This window comes from Chelon labrosus (assembly GCF_963514085.1).
Source record: "Chelon labrosus genome assembly, chromosome: 5".
NCBI lineage: Eukaryota > Metazoa > Chordata > Actinopteri > Mugiliformes > Mugilidae > Chelon > Chelon labrosus.
Genome location: NC_140341.1, coordinates 13,543,951 through 13,559,641, shown reverse-complemented (window position 1 = coordinate 13,559,641; position 15,691 = coordinate 13,543,951). Strand labels below are relative to the sequence as shown.

The 15,691-nt window shown below is 40.6% G+C and overlaps 1 protein-coding gene across 1 annotated transcript; it reads right to left on the bottom strand.

The window, feature by feature from the left end:
* On the bottom strand, window positions 1-11,915 carry LOC311488800 (myosin heavy chain, fast skeletal muscle-like; the record flags this gene model as incomplete). Its single annotated transcript, XM_084545649.1, has 38 exons — window positions 1-171; window positions 1,003-1,134; window positions 1,227-1,322; window positions 1,411-1,515; window positions 1,605-1,775; window positions 1,854-1,979; window positions 2,089-2,292; window positions 2,373-2,681; window positions 2,800-2,924; window positions 3,092-3,257; window positions 3,347-3,530; window positions 4,186-4,612; window positions 4,696-4,822; window positions 4,911-5,300; window positions 5,394-5,484; window positions 5,985-6,130; window positions 6,245-6,421; window positions 6,537-6,779; window positions 7,175-7,430; window positions 7,530-7,666; window positions 7,752-7,875; window positions 7,954-8,071; window positions 8,160-8,247; window positions 8,336-8,409; window positions 8,671-8,977; window positions 9,066-9,236; window positions 9,311-9,460; window positions 9,564-9,682; window positions 9,776-9,914; window positions 10,016-10,119; window positions 10,209-10,307; window positions 10,415-10,478; window positions 10,563-10,655; window positions 10,746-10,857; window positions 10,946-10,973; window positions 11,082-11,238; window positions 11,389-11,532; window positions 11,712-11,915. 38 exons carry the CDS (start codon window positions 11,913-11,915, stop codon window positions 154-156), a joined length of 5,925 nt encoding a protein of 1,974 aa, XP_084401775.1. The 3' UTR covers window positions 1-153.
* Between the last annotated feature and the right edge of the window lie 3,776 nt (window positions 11,916-15,691).

Here is a 15,691-nt window from a genome sequence, read left to right as displayed (position 1 = left end):
TACATTGTGTTTTGAAATTTGACTTGAAGAAAATAATGCTGAATAAATATTATTCAGTAAAGGAGTTTATTTAATTAACACATGAGAAGACATGACAACGATTAGTTCATATTTTATGAACTCTGTTGAAAGGTTCCCAGAGGATGTTGTCTCTTATTCAGCACTGTCAGACTGCAAGAACATGACAGAAAATAAGATTACTCAACACATATCACCAACATTTATCTATGTTGTTACTTTTTCCATTTATCCTTTTACATATCCACAACTTCAGTGCAGAGTAAATAAGGTGATATTACACTGCCTGGCCAAAAAAAAAGTCACCACCTGGATTTAACTAAGCAAATACGAGAATCCTATTGGATAATTACTGCATGGGGGAGATTATCTTTCAGCTGGCAACAAGTTATTTAACCCCAACTGATTCAATGAGTAGCTTCTCATTTCTTAAACAACCATGTCGAAAGACACACGCTGTGGTCATGGAAAACATTTTAGTCTGTTTGAGAAGGGTCAAATCATTGACAAGCCTGTGGGGGCAGTGCTATGATCTGGGGTTGCTGCAGTTCGTCATGTCTAGGTTCAGCAACATTATCTGCCCAAAGAACGAGGTCAGCTGACTACCTGAATATACTGAATGACCAGGTTATTTCATCAATGGATTGTTTCTTCCCTGATGGCACGGGCATATTCCAAGATGACAATGCCAGGATTCATCGGGCTCAAATTGTGAAAGAGTGGTTCGGGGAGTATGAGACATCATTTTCACACAAAATTAATTCAACACTAGATGGAAATAAATCTTGTGACACTACAGAAGCTTATCGAAACAATGCCACAGCAAATGCGTGCAATCAAAGCTAAAGGCGGTCCAGCAAAATGTAAGAGTGTGTGAACTTTTTTGTTTGGTGGGTGACTCTTTTTGGCTAGGCAGTGTATATGCAGAACCCCATTGCACTAAGGTCAAATTTGTGTAACATGTGATCACATAGGCTATGTTACCTTTCCAGCATCACGGCTCTTGACTCTCAGCTTGTTGACCTGGGACTCAGAGATGTCAGCACGTTCTTGAGCTTCCTCCAGCTCATGCTGCACCTTTCTCAGTCTGGACAAGTGAGTGTTGGCCTGCTCCTCCTGCGGAGGGTTCACATATATTTAATTACGTGAAAGGTAATATTGATTTGTTCCACATTTCCATATGTAAGATCACAAAACATTTCACTTACAGCCTCCTCAGCCTGTCTCTTATAAGCCTTGACTTTGAGCTGCAGCTTGTCCACCAGATCCTGAAGTCTAACGACATTCTTCTTGTCCTCCTCAGTCTAAGCAAATGACAAATTTGTTCCTGATGAAGTACAGAGACAGAAAAAAAGACAGCTTGTGATATGTTTTAGGTAAATGAGTAATTACCTGGTAGGTGAGCTCCTTCACTCTCCTCTCATATTTGCGGACTCCTTTAACAGCATCAGCTCCACGTCTCTGCTCATTTTCAACTTCAGACTCCAGTTCACGCACCTGTAACAAAGTCACCAATAAGATTCATATGTGACAAAGGTGAATAATCAAACTCATATCATAAAAAGTGTACTGTATATGGTGCATACCCTGGACTCCAGTTTCTGGAGCTGCTTCTTGCCACCCTTCATGGCGAGGCTCTCAGCTTCATCCAGACGGTGCTGCAGGTCCTTGACTGTGACCTCCAGGTTCTTCTTCATCCTCTCCAGGTGAGAGCTGGTGTCCTGCTCCTTCTTCAGCTCCTCAGCCATCATGGCAGCCTGAAATCATGGGCAGTGTATAGTAGATGATAATATCAAAAGTCTTGGCATCAATGATTAAGCATATCCATAACTCACATCAGTGATGGCCTTCTTGGCTTTCTCCTCAGCATTTCTTGCTTCCTGAATAGCATCATCCACCTCACCCTGAACCTGGACAAGGTCCGTCTCCAGCTTCTTCTTGGTGTTCATAAGACTGGTGTTCTGGATATTAAAAACAGTGACAAACAATTTGAGATTTATTTGTCAAGTAAAAGAAATATCAATGAGCTTGATAGACATTTAAGACAGTTTTAATTCACTGAAAACAAACCTGAGAATGAAGCAATCCAACACGCTCACTAGCATCAACCAACTCCTGCTCAGCCACTTTGCGTCCTCTCTCTGTCTGCTCCAGGGCAGCTCTCAGCTCCTCAATCTCAGCCAGCATCAGACCATTTCTACGCTCCACCATGGCAACCTGCTCCTTCATGTCCTCATGTCCTCTGACAGCATCATCAAGGTGCAGTTGGGCATCCTAATGACAGAAGAAAACAAAACAGTAAACCTTCTGTAATACTTCTTACTTATTTTGACTAAATGATTCTCAAAGCTTACCTTGAGCTGTCCCTGGACATTCCTCAGTTGTTTCTGGGCCTCAGCAGCCTGCCTGTTAGAATGGCTGAGCTGAATCTCCATCTCATTTAGGTCTCCCTCCATCTTCTTCTTGACTCTCAGGGCATCATTCCTGCTCCTGACTTCAGCATCAAGAGTGCTCTGCATGGAGTCCATCACCCTCTGGCTGTTCCTCTTGATCTGTTCCATCTCCTCGTCCTTCTCTGCCAGTTTCCTGTCAACCTCTCCTTTGACCTGGTTGAGCTCAAGCTGAACACGGAGAATCTTGGCCTCCTCGTGCTCCAGAGTGCCCTTAAATAGTCACACACATGCCAAAAGTTACCTTTTGATAAGACACAATACAGGGTTACACATATAGTCTTGTATTCAATCATATGCGCAGTTTATCAAGTGTTAATGAAGATTTTACTTCAGCTTCCTCCAGAGCAGATTGGATTTCAGTCTTCTCAGTCTCCACAGTCTTCTTGGCTTTCTCCAGTTCATGAATACTCTTTCCACTCTCACCAATCTGTTCAGTCAGGTCAGAAATCTCCTCTACAGAACAAATGAAGATGTGGTTATTAACTTTCCCATAAGAAGGTTATGTTTGGCAGTAATATAGATTTCATGCATACAGTGAAGCTTGATCATTAACTTCTATTGTAAAGGTCAGAGAATAACCCACACTTGAAACTATTTTAATTTTACTGAGAATAGCATACGCTGCAGGTTCTTGTTCTCTCTCTTTGTGGTCTCCAAGTGATCCAGAGACTCCTCATAGGAGTTCTTTATCTTGAACAGCTCTGTGCCGAGAGAGCGAGCCTCCTTTTGAGCTCCTTCCAGCTCTGCCTGGCCCTCCTCATACTTTTGTTTCCATTCTGCCAGGACCTAGAAATAGATAGATGAGTGCCAATGATTGCTTACCAAGATCAATTTTGGTTTCATCTGAAATGAGTGCAATCTTTATTTCCTGTTACCTTATCAAAGTTCCTCTGCTTCTTGTCCAGGTTGGCAGCCAGAGCATTAGCTCTCTCCACATCAATCATGAGGTCCTCTACTTCACCCTGCAGCCTCTGCTTGGTCTTCTCCAAAGAGGCACACTTGGAGTTCACAGCCTCAATGGATTCCTCAGCGTCCTGCAGGCGCTGGGCAAGCTTTTTCCTGTGAGGAAGAATTTTTCATTTCGGTTAAAATTGTTATAACTGTGGGTCATGTGTGTGAGTACTGTGTGCCTGTGTGGTACTATGGTCCCTCCCTGCCTTCAGGGGTTGCTGTTTTTTAATTTTTTCGTTTCAGCTTCCTGTAGGCCAGCCAGTGATTGGAGGAAACCGGCTGAACTGGAGATTAAAAGGCCTTTGTTCGAGAAGCCAGTCACTCTCCCTCTTTTCCTGTAACCTATCAGGAGCTGAACCACTCCACTTTTGCTGTATGGTACACTCTATGTCTGCATTTACCACTGCAGTTCTGCCAAGTAGGGGTGAGAAGCCAGTTTTGTTTTCTTGTTTTCTCCTGTTTTTGGTTAGGGAGTCAGGTAAGGACCCCTGTATTTTAGTTCATATTTGTTTGGTAGTCAGTTAGTAATTATGTTGGTCAGTTGATTTGTTTGTTGTTTTGGCTATGCTCACCCTGAAGATGAAAATGGCAAATAAAGATTGGTTTTTGGACTGCAATTCTGTGGAGTGCTGTTTTTTTGTGAGCAGGGAAAAGGGGGGAGTCAGCTTTTTGTGTTGTGTACTGGTTTCCCCAAGGCCGGTCATAACACAATCCAAACAATGTAATTAAAACTCATTTAAACAATTAAATGGTGGTGATGTACTTGGATTCCTCCAGCTCCTCAGTGCGCTGGATAGCATCAGTCTCATATTTGCTCCTCCACTGAGCCACTTCACTGTTGGCCTTGGACATTCCTCTCTGCAGCTCAGCCTTGGCCTCCTGCTCCTCCTCAAACTGCTCTCTGAGCAGATCACAGTCATGGCGGGCTGACTGAACAGCATGAGCCAGGGCATTCTTGCCCTGTTGAACATAACATAACATTTTTAACTTGCCAATAAGAAGTAAAAGACTGGGTTTCTTCAAACCAGCCACTGATATAACATGATAACATGATGTGTAGGAAAAGGGTACCTTCACTTCCTCCTCAATGTGCCTCTTAAGCTCCTCTATTTGCTGTGTGAAGGCCTGCTTGCCTCTAGTCAGCTGAGAAACAAGAGCTTCTTTCTCCTCAAGCTGGCGGGAATACTCACCTGAATATCAATGTTTAAATATGATGTCTATCAAAATGATCATTACTGCTTTTCATTAGTAATTTTAAATATAAGTCACTTACCATTCTCTGTCTGAAGTCTTGCCCTCTGTCCATTAATGTCATTCAGCTGGCGAACATTCTCATCATTTTTGGCTTTGAGTTCACTCAGTTGGTCCTCAACAGTTCTGCACAGTTTCTCCAAGTTGCCCTACACAAACAAAAATTAATTCATCTTTTGTATGTCACATTTAAAGCTACTGTCATGTTTTGTAATGGAAGACAAACCAACCACTGACCTTTGCTTTGGCAACAGCCTCCATGTTGCTGGAGAGGTCATCAATCTCCATCTTGTATTCACTCTTCTCCTTCTCCAGCTTCTGTTTGACACGCTGGAGGTTGTCGATCTGCTCTCCCAGCTCTGCAACGCTGTCGGCCTGCTTCTTGCGAAGAGCTGCTGCAGTAGCTTCATGCTGCAGGGTTGACTCCTCAAGGTCACGACGCACCTTCTGGAACTCAGCCTCACGCTTCTTGTTCATCTCAATCTGAGCTGCTGTTGCTCCACCAGCTTCCTCGAGCCTCTCACTGATCTCCTCAAGCTCCCTGGAGAGGTCAGCTCTCTGCTTCTCTACCTTCGCCCGAGCACTCCTCTCAGCCTCAATCTCCTCTTCCAGCTCTTCAATACGAGCCTTGAATTGGTGTCAACAACATCAAGAAGGTTTACAGAATGTAAAGTGTTGTCTGATATTCGGTGAGTTTAATATTGATGTAAACTATGTTACCTGGAGTTCCTTGATCTTCTTCTGAAGCTGAGCACCAAGAGACTGTTCATCCTCAATCTTACTGAGGAGCTGGCTGATCTCAAAGTCCTTCCTGGAAAAAAGAGCACAAAAACAAAATTATTTTTAACTGGAAAGCTTGTACTCAGAGAAACACATTTAACCAAATAAATACATGAATGACAATGTCAGCTATGGTGAAAATGAAAAGATATCTAGACAGTAACCAAACTAGAGTCTTCAGCATGCTGTAATTGGGTAAAATTTGGTCACAATAACACTACACTGCTCGATTAGCAAAGACAACGTTTACCATGTTCAGGGTGTGTGATAATTCAACACAATAAAAGCTGAGGCTGATGGGTACATCTCAGGTTTAGCATGTATTTAGGCTAGTCATAACCCATACTATTATACCAATTAATTTTGACCTACTTACAGCACTATGTGGAAAATGATGGCCATTACAGGGACATAACCATTGGTATAAATTTTCAGGGCAATTAATTGAGAAATGTTTGATGAGTAAAGCCAAGGTGGATCAAAATTGAATTCCCAGAATCAAGAGGTTAGCGTTGCAAACACAAAACGTACTTCTTGATTTTCTCATCTGATTGCTGCTTGTCATTCTCCAGATCCATTACGGATTCCTGGGACAGTTTCAGATCTCCCTCAAGCTTCCTCTTGGCTCTCTCAAGGTCCATGCGGAGCTTCTTCTCTTGCTCCAATGAGCCCTCAAGCTAAGGAATATCAGATTAAACATAGTGATCTGTTATACTTAAAAGAAAGAATGTCAAGAAATATGAATGCATTTATGGTACAAATGTTTCAAGTCAAAACAGTTCTTTTCTTACATCGTCCACTTGCTGTTCCAGCTTTGTCTTGGCCTTGGTCAGAGTGTTGACTTTGTCTTCCTCTGCCTGGAGGTCATCCAGTGTTTGCTGATGGGCCTCTTGGAGGGCTTTCTTCTCCTTGGTCAACTTGGCAATACTCTCATCTTGAGATGCCATCTCCTCTGTCAGGTTTTTCACCTAACATTGTCAAGAAATGCACAATTAAATGTCACATTGCAAACTGACATAAAAAACAAATGAGAAATGAACAAATTATTCAATTCCAGGTTCTGTAGATTTAAATGAATAGAACCTTGTTTTCTGTGGCATGTTTCTCCTTCTCCACTTTAGCCAAGGTGAGCTCCAAGTCATCAATGTCCTTCTTCAGCTCAGAGCATTCATCCTCCAACTTTCTCTTCTTGGCAGTCAGCTCAGCATTGATCTCCTCTTCATCCTCCAGTCTCTCAGAGGTCTCTTTGAGTTTTGCCTCGAGCTGGATCTTGCTCTTAATGAGCCCCTCACACCTTTCCTCTGCATCAGAGAGATTCTCAACCTCCTAGAGTACATGTAAAACAAACAATGAGATACTTTCTATACTGTTTCTTGTGTATTTGTTTAGTTAAACTACAGTTTAGTATGCATATATATACACATACAAACAGAAGATGAAACAAACACATCCCTTCTTTATGTCTCTCATTTATTGTGTTCAGTCATTAAACTGTATATTACAGATTATAAGTATAAACGCATAGATTCGGTATACTACATCTGATAAAATAACACTTTTTGTTTCGTACTTAGCCCTGCGATGGACTGGCGACCTGTCCAGGGTCTACCCCTGCCTCTCACCCGATGACAGCTGGGATAGGCTCCAGCAGACCCCCGCGACCATTAACAGGACTAAGCGGGTATAGAAGATGAACGAATGAATGAATGTTTCCTACTTACTGATGACACTTGGAGCTGCAGGTCATTCTTCTCCTGTATCAGAGAAACCATCTTCTCCTCCAGTTCCTTCTTCTTGGCCAAAGCAGCAGCCAGGTCCGTCTTCATCTTGTCATAGTTCTCCTTCATCTGCTGCAACTCCTTCTCAGTCTCAGCGCTCTTTAGAAGAGGCTTGATTTTGAAGTACAGATTCATCCATGGCCAGTTCTTCACATTCATGAATGAACGAATGTTGTACTGGATGCCGTAGATAGCTTCTCTAAAATTAAATAAGATGTGATTGTTATGGCAATGGGACCTTGTCACAAGGAGGGTGATTTAAAACAGGACAGTTGTGTATATTTCATTGTAGTCCTACCTTCTCTCCATCATCTTAACAAACTCCTTCCTCATGACATATCCTCTGGCGAGAGCCTGAGTCATGGTCACCAGTGTAGCCAATTTTTCATCTCTCATCTCCTCAAGAGTACCCAGAAGACCAGCTTTGAAGAACACCTATGTTGTCAAGAAAATAAGTTGAAAACTACTCGATATAAAGAATTTAAAACATAATCTATTGACAGTGTCCCAACAAATGTACCTTTGTGTGTCCAAGCTTGTACTGAGTGTGGTCAATGTCAATGGAGCCAAGCAGCTTCTCTGAGGCTTTCTTGTTGTCAATGAACTGTCCCTCAGGAATGACACTGGCGTTCAATACCTTGTACCTGCAATAAAAAGTATGTTATTGGTGAGATTTTTGTATCCAATCTATACCATCACAGGAGCTTGAAAAACACAGTCACCTCTGCTTGAAGTCACCATAGAGGATTCTGCTGGGGAAGCCCTTTCTGCAGATTCTGATACCCTCCAGCACACCGTTACACCTCAGCTGGTGGATGACCAAGAAATTCTCCATAAGACCTGAGGGATGTAAATTCATATAGATGAAGATATTACTACTACCACTGTGTAACATTCAGTGTAAATAGTGAGACTGCAGATTTCTCACCTGGGGTCTTTGATTCATTGGGAATCAGGCAACGGACAAAGTGAGGATGAGTGCTCCTTAGGTTGGTCATCAGCTTGCCCAAGTTCTCCTGTGGATAAGCATCATCACATAATAGGTCAACATTTTTATTACATGAAGTGTTGAATTGTTTCCCAAAAATATGAAACTATACATACCCTGAAAAGAGCAGACACTGTCTGGAAGGAACCACCCTTCTTCTTACCACCCTTCTTGCCACTAGCAGCAGCCTCTGTTTTCAAAAATAATTAATTCCATGAGTGAATAAATAATAGGTTTTTTTTTTTTTTTAGATGTCTTCTTTGTGTTGGTGTATCAATGTATTATCACAGAGCAGTAATCAACTTCTTCATAGTCTGTTAACTGACGCACTTTCATACCTGTGCACCACATGTAATTAGTTCTCGATAGCTTTCGATAATTTTTTATATTTTTGAATGTTTCATATATGTATGTTTATTTTGGACCAACTCTGCTCATTTGTATTTCTTACCGTCAGCTGCGCCGCGGGTGACGTATAGGTAGCACAGTAGTTTGTTTGAAGACTTCTGGTAGAGCTGAACAACTGAGTCATTCAGTGGGTCCTTGTTCTTGTCCAGCCAGCCAGTGATATTGTAGTCTACCGTACCAGCATAGTGAACCAGGGCGAAGTGAGCCTCAGCCTTGCCCTTTCCAGGCTTTGGCTTCTCAAAGGCCTTAGTCTTGCCAAGATGCTGGTCATGCAGCTTGTTCTTGAAAGTTGTGTCAGAGGCCTTGGGGAACATGCACTCCTCTTCAAGGATGGAGAAAATGCCCATTGGCTGAAATTTGGTCATATTTTAAAGAATCAATCATTTAGGAGTCAGTGAAAACACATGGTTCACACTCTACATGACAGATTGGTCTTACCTTCTCAATAAGCTCAATGCAGGCGGCCAAGTCCATGCCAAAGTCAATGAACTCCCAGTCAATGCCTTCTTTCTTGTACTCCTCTTGCTCAAGAACAAACATGTGGTGGTTGAAGAACTGTTGCAGTTTCTCATTTGTGAAGTTGATGCAGAGCTGCTCCAAGCTGTTGTACTGTAATGACAGTATGGTATTTCATTTCACGACCAAATTGTGTTGAACTTTGCTGATATTTTCCAGCTACTCACATCAAAGATCTCAAATCCAGCAATATCCAGCACTCCAATGAAGGACTGTCTGGCCTGCTTTGTGTCCAACATCTCATTGATACGGATGACCATCCACAAGAACATTTTCTCATAGATAGACTTGCACAGAGCACTGACAGAATTGTTGACCTATAAGAACAGACTTCATGACTTGATCTTTTTTTTTTTTCCAAATAACATGTTGATGTAAAAAAAAAAAAATTTCTGAAACATGAAACTTTCTTTTCATTACCTGTGGGACGGTCTGACCTTTGGTGACCATCTCATTTCCAACTTTGACTCTTGGGTAGCACAGAGCTTTCAACATATCAGCTGAGTTCAGACCCAGGAGGTAGGCGATTTTATCGGCCACTGATGGAAAGAAACAGAATACTTACTAAATACCATGGTATTAACTACAGTACTAAACTTGTATGAAGAGAATGGTATTATTTTTTTAAGTACCCTCGTTGCCATCAGGCTCAGCCTGCTCCTCACGCTGCTTCTGCTTGAATTTCATGTTGCCGTGATGCATCACAGCTCCAGTCAGCTTGTAGATGCCCAATTTCTCCTCACCAGTGAAGCCCAAGATGTCAATGGCGGTCTGCATTTCAAATAAAATGAAATAATCAATACATATGATATTTTTTTTTATTTGGATTATTATTATTGTATTATCAGAAGAAACATGAATTGACTCTTTACATCTGTTGCAATGAACTCCTCAATATCATCGATGCTCTTGACAGTGATTTCCCCCTGACTGATCATTGGATAGTCGTAGGGGTTGGTGGTGATCAGAAGAGCCTCTGGAAGAGCAGAAATTAAAGTTATGAGATTTTCTGTTGATATTGTTCCAACTTATTTCATCCATGTTTCCAGTGGTCTACTAACATACCCAGAAGCTCAGGCTTGTGGCCTGTCATCAGCTGATAGAAGATATGGTAGCTCCTCTCAGCAGACAACTGGAAGGTGACACGAGACTTCTCCAGCAGATCTATCAATATATTTGAGATAGAAAGAATATAGATCAAACAATGGAGGACACTACATTTGTACACTACTAATAGCTACAGCTACAAAAGGTAAATAATTCAAACTTACATGTTTCAATGTCAGCTGAAGCTAGCTTTCCAGAGGAACCAAAGTGGATCCTGATGAATTTACCCTAGATAGTAAGATCCTTGTTAGCATGAACTTACACGATAAGAAGTAAAAAGTCTCAGAGTATTTCCTTAATGTGATCACTTACAAAACGGGAGGAATTGTCATTCCTCACAGTCTTGGCGTTACCGTAGGCCTCCAGCAGAGGGTTGGCTGCTACGATTTGGTCCTCAAGGGAGCCCTGTAAGAGGAAATTGTGGTTACATGTGCTTGGTACATTCATGTAAACTTCCCTCGGACAAATTGTTTCTTGTTAATCAATTAAATTTACCTGTATTTTGCCAGCGGTTGCCTCAGCTTTCTTGGCTCCAAGAGCTGCAATTGTTGCAAAGTACTGGATGACACGTTTGGTGTTGACAGTCTTTCCTGCACCAGATTCTCCGCTGGGGTATAAGAGACACGTGGTGAAATTTCAGCTGCATTATCATAATGTTTCTAAAGATTTAGAACATCAGTTTGTGTAATACTCACGTAATCAGGATAGACTGATTGTCACGATCTAAAATACAAACATACATGCTTCAGATGAATCTTGTTTCCATTGTTCCTTCAATAATCTATTTCAGTTAATTTTAGCTTCTTCTTCTTCTTGTAACTTTGAACTTACCAGTGAGCATGAACTGATAGGCATTGTCAGAGATGGAGAAGATGTGGGGTGGAGCCTCAATCCTCTTCTTGCCTCTGTATGCCCCAACAACTTGAGCATCATACACGGGAAGCCACTTGTAGGGATTCACAACAACACAGAACAGGCCGGAGTAGGTCTGTAAAGAGAAGCAAATTCCCGATCAACATCACCATGTCCACATTCGACATCTGCTGGTAATTTTTTTGCAGATTGTAGAATAATGAAAGCACCATTAACAAATGTTTGTTTATTGTTGATCTGTATGTTAATTCTATGGGAAACTCACGTAGATCATCCATGAAGCATAACGCTCTTTGAGGTTATACAACACACAAGGCTCATTGAGGTGGGTCATCATGACCATGTCCTCAATTTTATCATACTTTGGAGGGTTCCTGGCATGGATGTCTTCTTCTTTAACTGTTACAGTCTGAAAAAGAAATTAATTTCATTGAATAGTTTGTTGAGGAACAAATCGTTGACTGAATGCTTACCAATACATATTAGATAAATAATCATGGAAACTACTCACAATCCTACATTCAAAGAGTTTTTGAAATTAACTTAAATGTTAATGTTAAAAAAAAAGTCAAGAATAATGAGTCACACCTTTCCAGTATCAGTCTCCACGGTGGCTTTGCCACCCTCTTTCTTCACCAGTTTACCCTTGAGATACATCTCATCAACATCAACCACAAAGAAGGCGGTTTTGGCATCAAAAGGAGTGTTTTGTGCCTCAATCCTCTCTCTCTCTGGCTTCCGGAGGTAAATGGACGCCGGGCCATAGGCCTCCATCTCTGCGTCTGTGCTCATGATGGCACTTTAGTTGAGACTGAAACACACAGAAGAATCCAGAATAGAGTTACCAGATCAACTTGGCATAGTCATAGTCATTGCTTTATATCCATGATAGCCATGAAAAAGACATGATTCATTGGTAGTGACATTTTACCTCAGCTCGTTCTCAAAAGTAAGGAGCGCTGAAGTCTCTTTTGGAGTCTCAAGATGCTGTGAAAAAATAATTCATCCTACATGTGATTTATTTTCAGTTTATTTTTGTTAACTTTTAATTTTAGTGGCTGAAATTAGGTTAATGTGAGAATGACTTCAAACTTAACCAAAGAATTTAAACTGTATTAGTCAGAATCATCTCATTTCAAAGCGCCTCTAGTCCTTCACCTGCCTCATACAACCAGAGATATAGTTGCCCTTTTACTAATTTATAAAACTTATAACTTATAACTTAGTATATCCTTGTTGAGATAAATCTTAAAAGATTGCATGTGAAGCATTTTTTGCCAAAGACATTGTAGACAATATGCACAAGTTGTAAGCAAAACAAACATTAAGTTTATTAAATAAGAGGTCACACAGAGGAGAGAGTGATGCACTTACCTGTGCTGTGATGTTATCAGTCCATGCAGTAGTCAAGTGCTGCCTCTTTTATAGATGGTGGGAGTGCCTGGTCAGCACCAGCCACTCACCCAGTTTGGTCATGTCCCACATCCTGTTGCTGATGTTTATGGAAGTGTGATGCATAATTACTTGTGACTGCAATAAAAAGGAAATACAGGATGGATTATGAAGTTATAACAAATAATTTGATTTGATGGAAAACATGGATGTGACCATAAATGTAGGTGTTAAACTTTAAAATTAATGTTTGCACCATGCTTATTAACAGGGACTTACTGGAAGAAGCTAAACTACACTGAGTAACACTTTAAAGTATCTCTGCTCTAGCAAAACAGAAATTGCAGAACAGAAGAAACAGCAGATATCTATCCCAGACATGTTTCTAAAAACATTTCATTATTAAGAGAAAAATACGTAGTTGCTTATATATGTATTGCTGCCTTAGACTCTCCTGAAGCGTTACAAGCTTTCTACTTTAAAATATGTTGCACTACTGCCTCCAAGTGCTGACACAGAAGTGATGGGAAATTTCATTCATTCATTAAATAGTACAGAATATGGTATGCTTACAACTCTAATAACTATAATTATTGATTTAAGAGACATCAAGGTTCCACCATGTCATGAACATTAATACATTTTTTTTAACATTTTGGGCAGCTTAGGAGGTTGGTTTATGGAAAGTCTCCCAAATTCTTTTGGTATTCAGTTACAGGAGACTTGCAAGTTTGAAATCTCTGAAATGAAATAAAGTTCACCCTTGAAATGACACTAACATCAGAGTCGCCAACACATATTCATTAAATCATAAGTTACACGCCAAATATAAATTTAGATGCTGTACTAATGCTGAGAAAAACAAATTCTTAGTGGAACAGTCATTAATAAGGGAGTTTTTCCTTGCCACCGTCGTCGTCAGGCTTGCTCTGGGGGTTTCAGGCCGGGTGTTTGTAAAGTGTCTTGAGACGATTTGTATTGTTATTGACGCTATATAAATAAAATTGAATTGAATTGAATTGAATAATATCACTAATATCACATTCAGCAAAACTGTCAAGAATGTTTGCAAGTCAATAACATTTAAAGCATACCTTAACAACTATACTTTATAGGTGTGCTATATCAAATCAAAATCCCTTTTTTTTTTTTAAATAAATAAATAAATAAATAAATAAATGTATTAATAGGGATTGAATCACATTAAGGTTTTTATAGGGTCATGTCACATGCCTGGAGCTTGCACCAGGCATGGAAATGTTTGTGGCCTAAAGTTACAGGACATCGGCACATCTCCTATTCCTATAATAAAATGAAAGAAGATGAGATATATCTATATAAGTTCAATGTCCCATTATATTACTCCGTATATGGATGTGAAAACAGTTGGCAACCTGTCTGAGATCAGGCCCAAAATAATTTCCACACAAGGCAGAATGAACTTTATCCAGCTGCTACATTTGATAGGAGGTGACATCTGTTAGAGAAGCTTGATTTAAGGGTCCTGGGCAAATTAAAAATCTTAACACATTTCTAAAAGGGCGCTTCTAGTTTTATTAACTTTGTTGACTGTTTATAAGTAGACTCTTAGAAGATGTACTTATTTGAGTAGATGGTGTGAAGACTTAAAGTATTAAAGCATTTTTCCACCCTACTTTACAGCATCTTTGTTGTTGCTAATCTGTCATTCACTGATAGTGAGCTGTAGCTGTGTTGTGCTGTAGGTGCATCACTCTCTTTGTGTGTGCACGCGTGTGTGTGTGTGTGTGTGTATGTGTGTGTGTGAGAGAGAGAGAGAACGAGAGAGAGAGAGAGAGAGAGAGAGAGAGAGAGAGAGAGAGGCAGGAGACAGAGTGGCGAGGTTATGCCTTTTTACCAGGACAACCATTGCACACGTCTAGTTTTTTCCTGGTGACCTGGAGATGCTCATCAGATTTAAATGTCATTTGACTGAAAATCTATCACCACTGTCATTAAAGGGTTATCTATTCCGTTCCTTTGACCCTTGTGACTCTGAACTGGTGGTGCTGGTTCCTTTTCTGCTATGTGACATGTATATGTCTTCAGGTCTCCATATATTCCCTTAGGAAGGATACGTAAGTGGCACCCCCCTAAAGTGAATGATGTTTAAGTGCCCCTCATAGAAAAACCCAGGGATAGAAACTGAAGTGTCATCAAAAGCCTGAGTGGAGACCTCTTTCTGCTCCAAGATTCCAAGTCAAGCTTTGATTTCTTCCAAGTGAAGAGTCATAGTGCAAAGACTTTCATGACTTGGCAACCCACTGTTTGTTCCTTGTGAGATCCAAAATAGATCATTGCATGTATGTCAGGCAGGCCTGAGTCATTTTTGTGTCCTAAGCAGAATTTGATTTTTGTTTCTTTATCTTTATGTCCATATTAGAAAACATTTTTGTCATAATATTGGGCGATTTTTAGGTTTAAATGTAATACCATGTTTGGTATTTAAATGTAATACAAAGACCATAATTTTCCATCAGCTGAAAGACAAACTTTGACCATATAAATAAGTGTAGACCAATCTTCCCATCAATATGTCCATGCAGTTTCAGCCCATACAAGATGGTAAGTTAGAAAGCTCAAATCTTGTGTGTTTTGATTGAATGTTTTAAACTGTGTGGACTAATTCACTCTTGTAGGAGGAATTCATAATTTGACCAAGCATATACAATAATCATCCACAGCGTTATGACCACTTGCCTAACAGTGTGTATGAACCCCTTTTCCCACCAAAACAGCCCTGACCAGGTAGTCACTAAGATGTTAGCAGCAGATCCTTGATGCAGCAGGTCTTGCAAAGTTGCGAGGTAGGTCCTCCATGTATTGGACTTGTCTGTTCAGCACATCCCACAGGTGCTTGATTGGATGCTCTTTTATTTTATGGACATTTTGTAAAGCCATGCCAGCGAGTGTAGGAACTACTCTTTCGAAAGAGGCACCAATCGAAGCCTCCCACTGCCTATCATGCTTTGTACTTTTACTTCGTAACAGTTTAGAAAGACAATTTGTACACACTGACGTTGGTGTAGTGTTGCCATGATGCACTGTACTGCAAGGCCTTCAGGTCTAGCTAACTGCTAATCTTTGCTCTGGAGTAACGTTTTTCTGGGTTTTAAAAAGAATCATTCAACAGACAGAAAGTGACAGGAATCAGGATA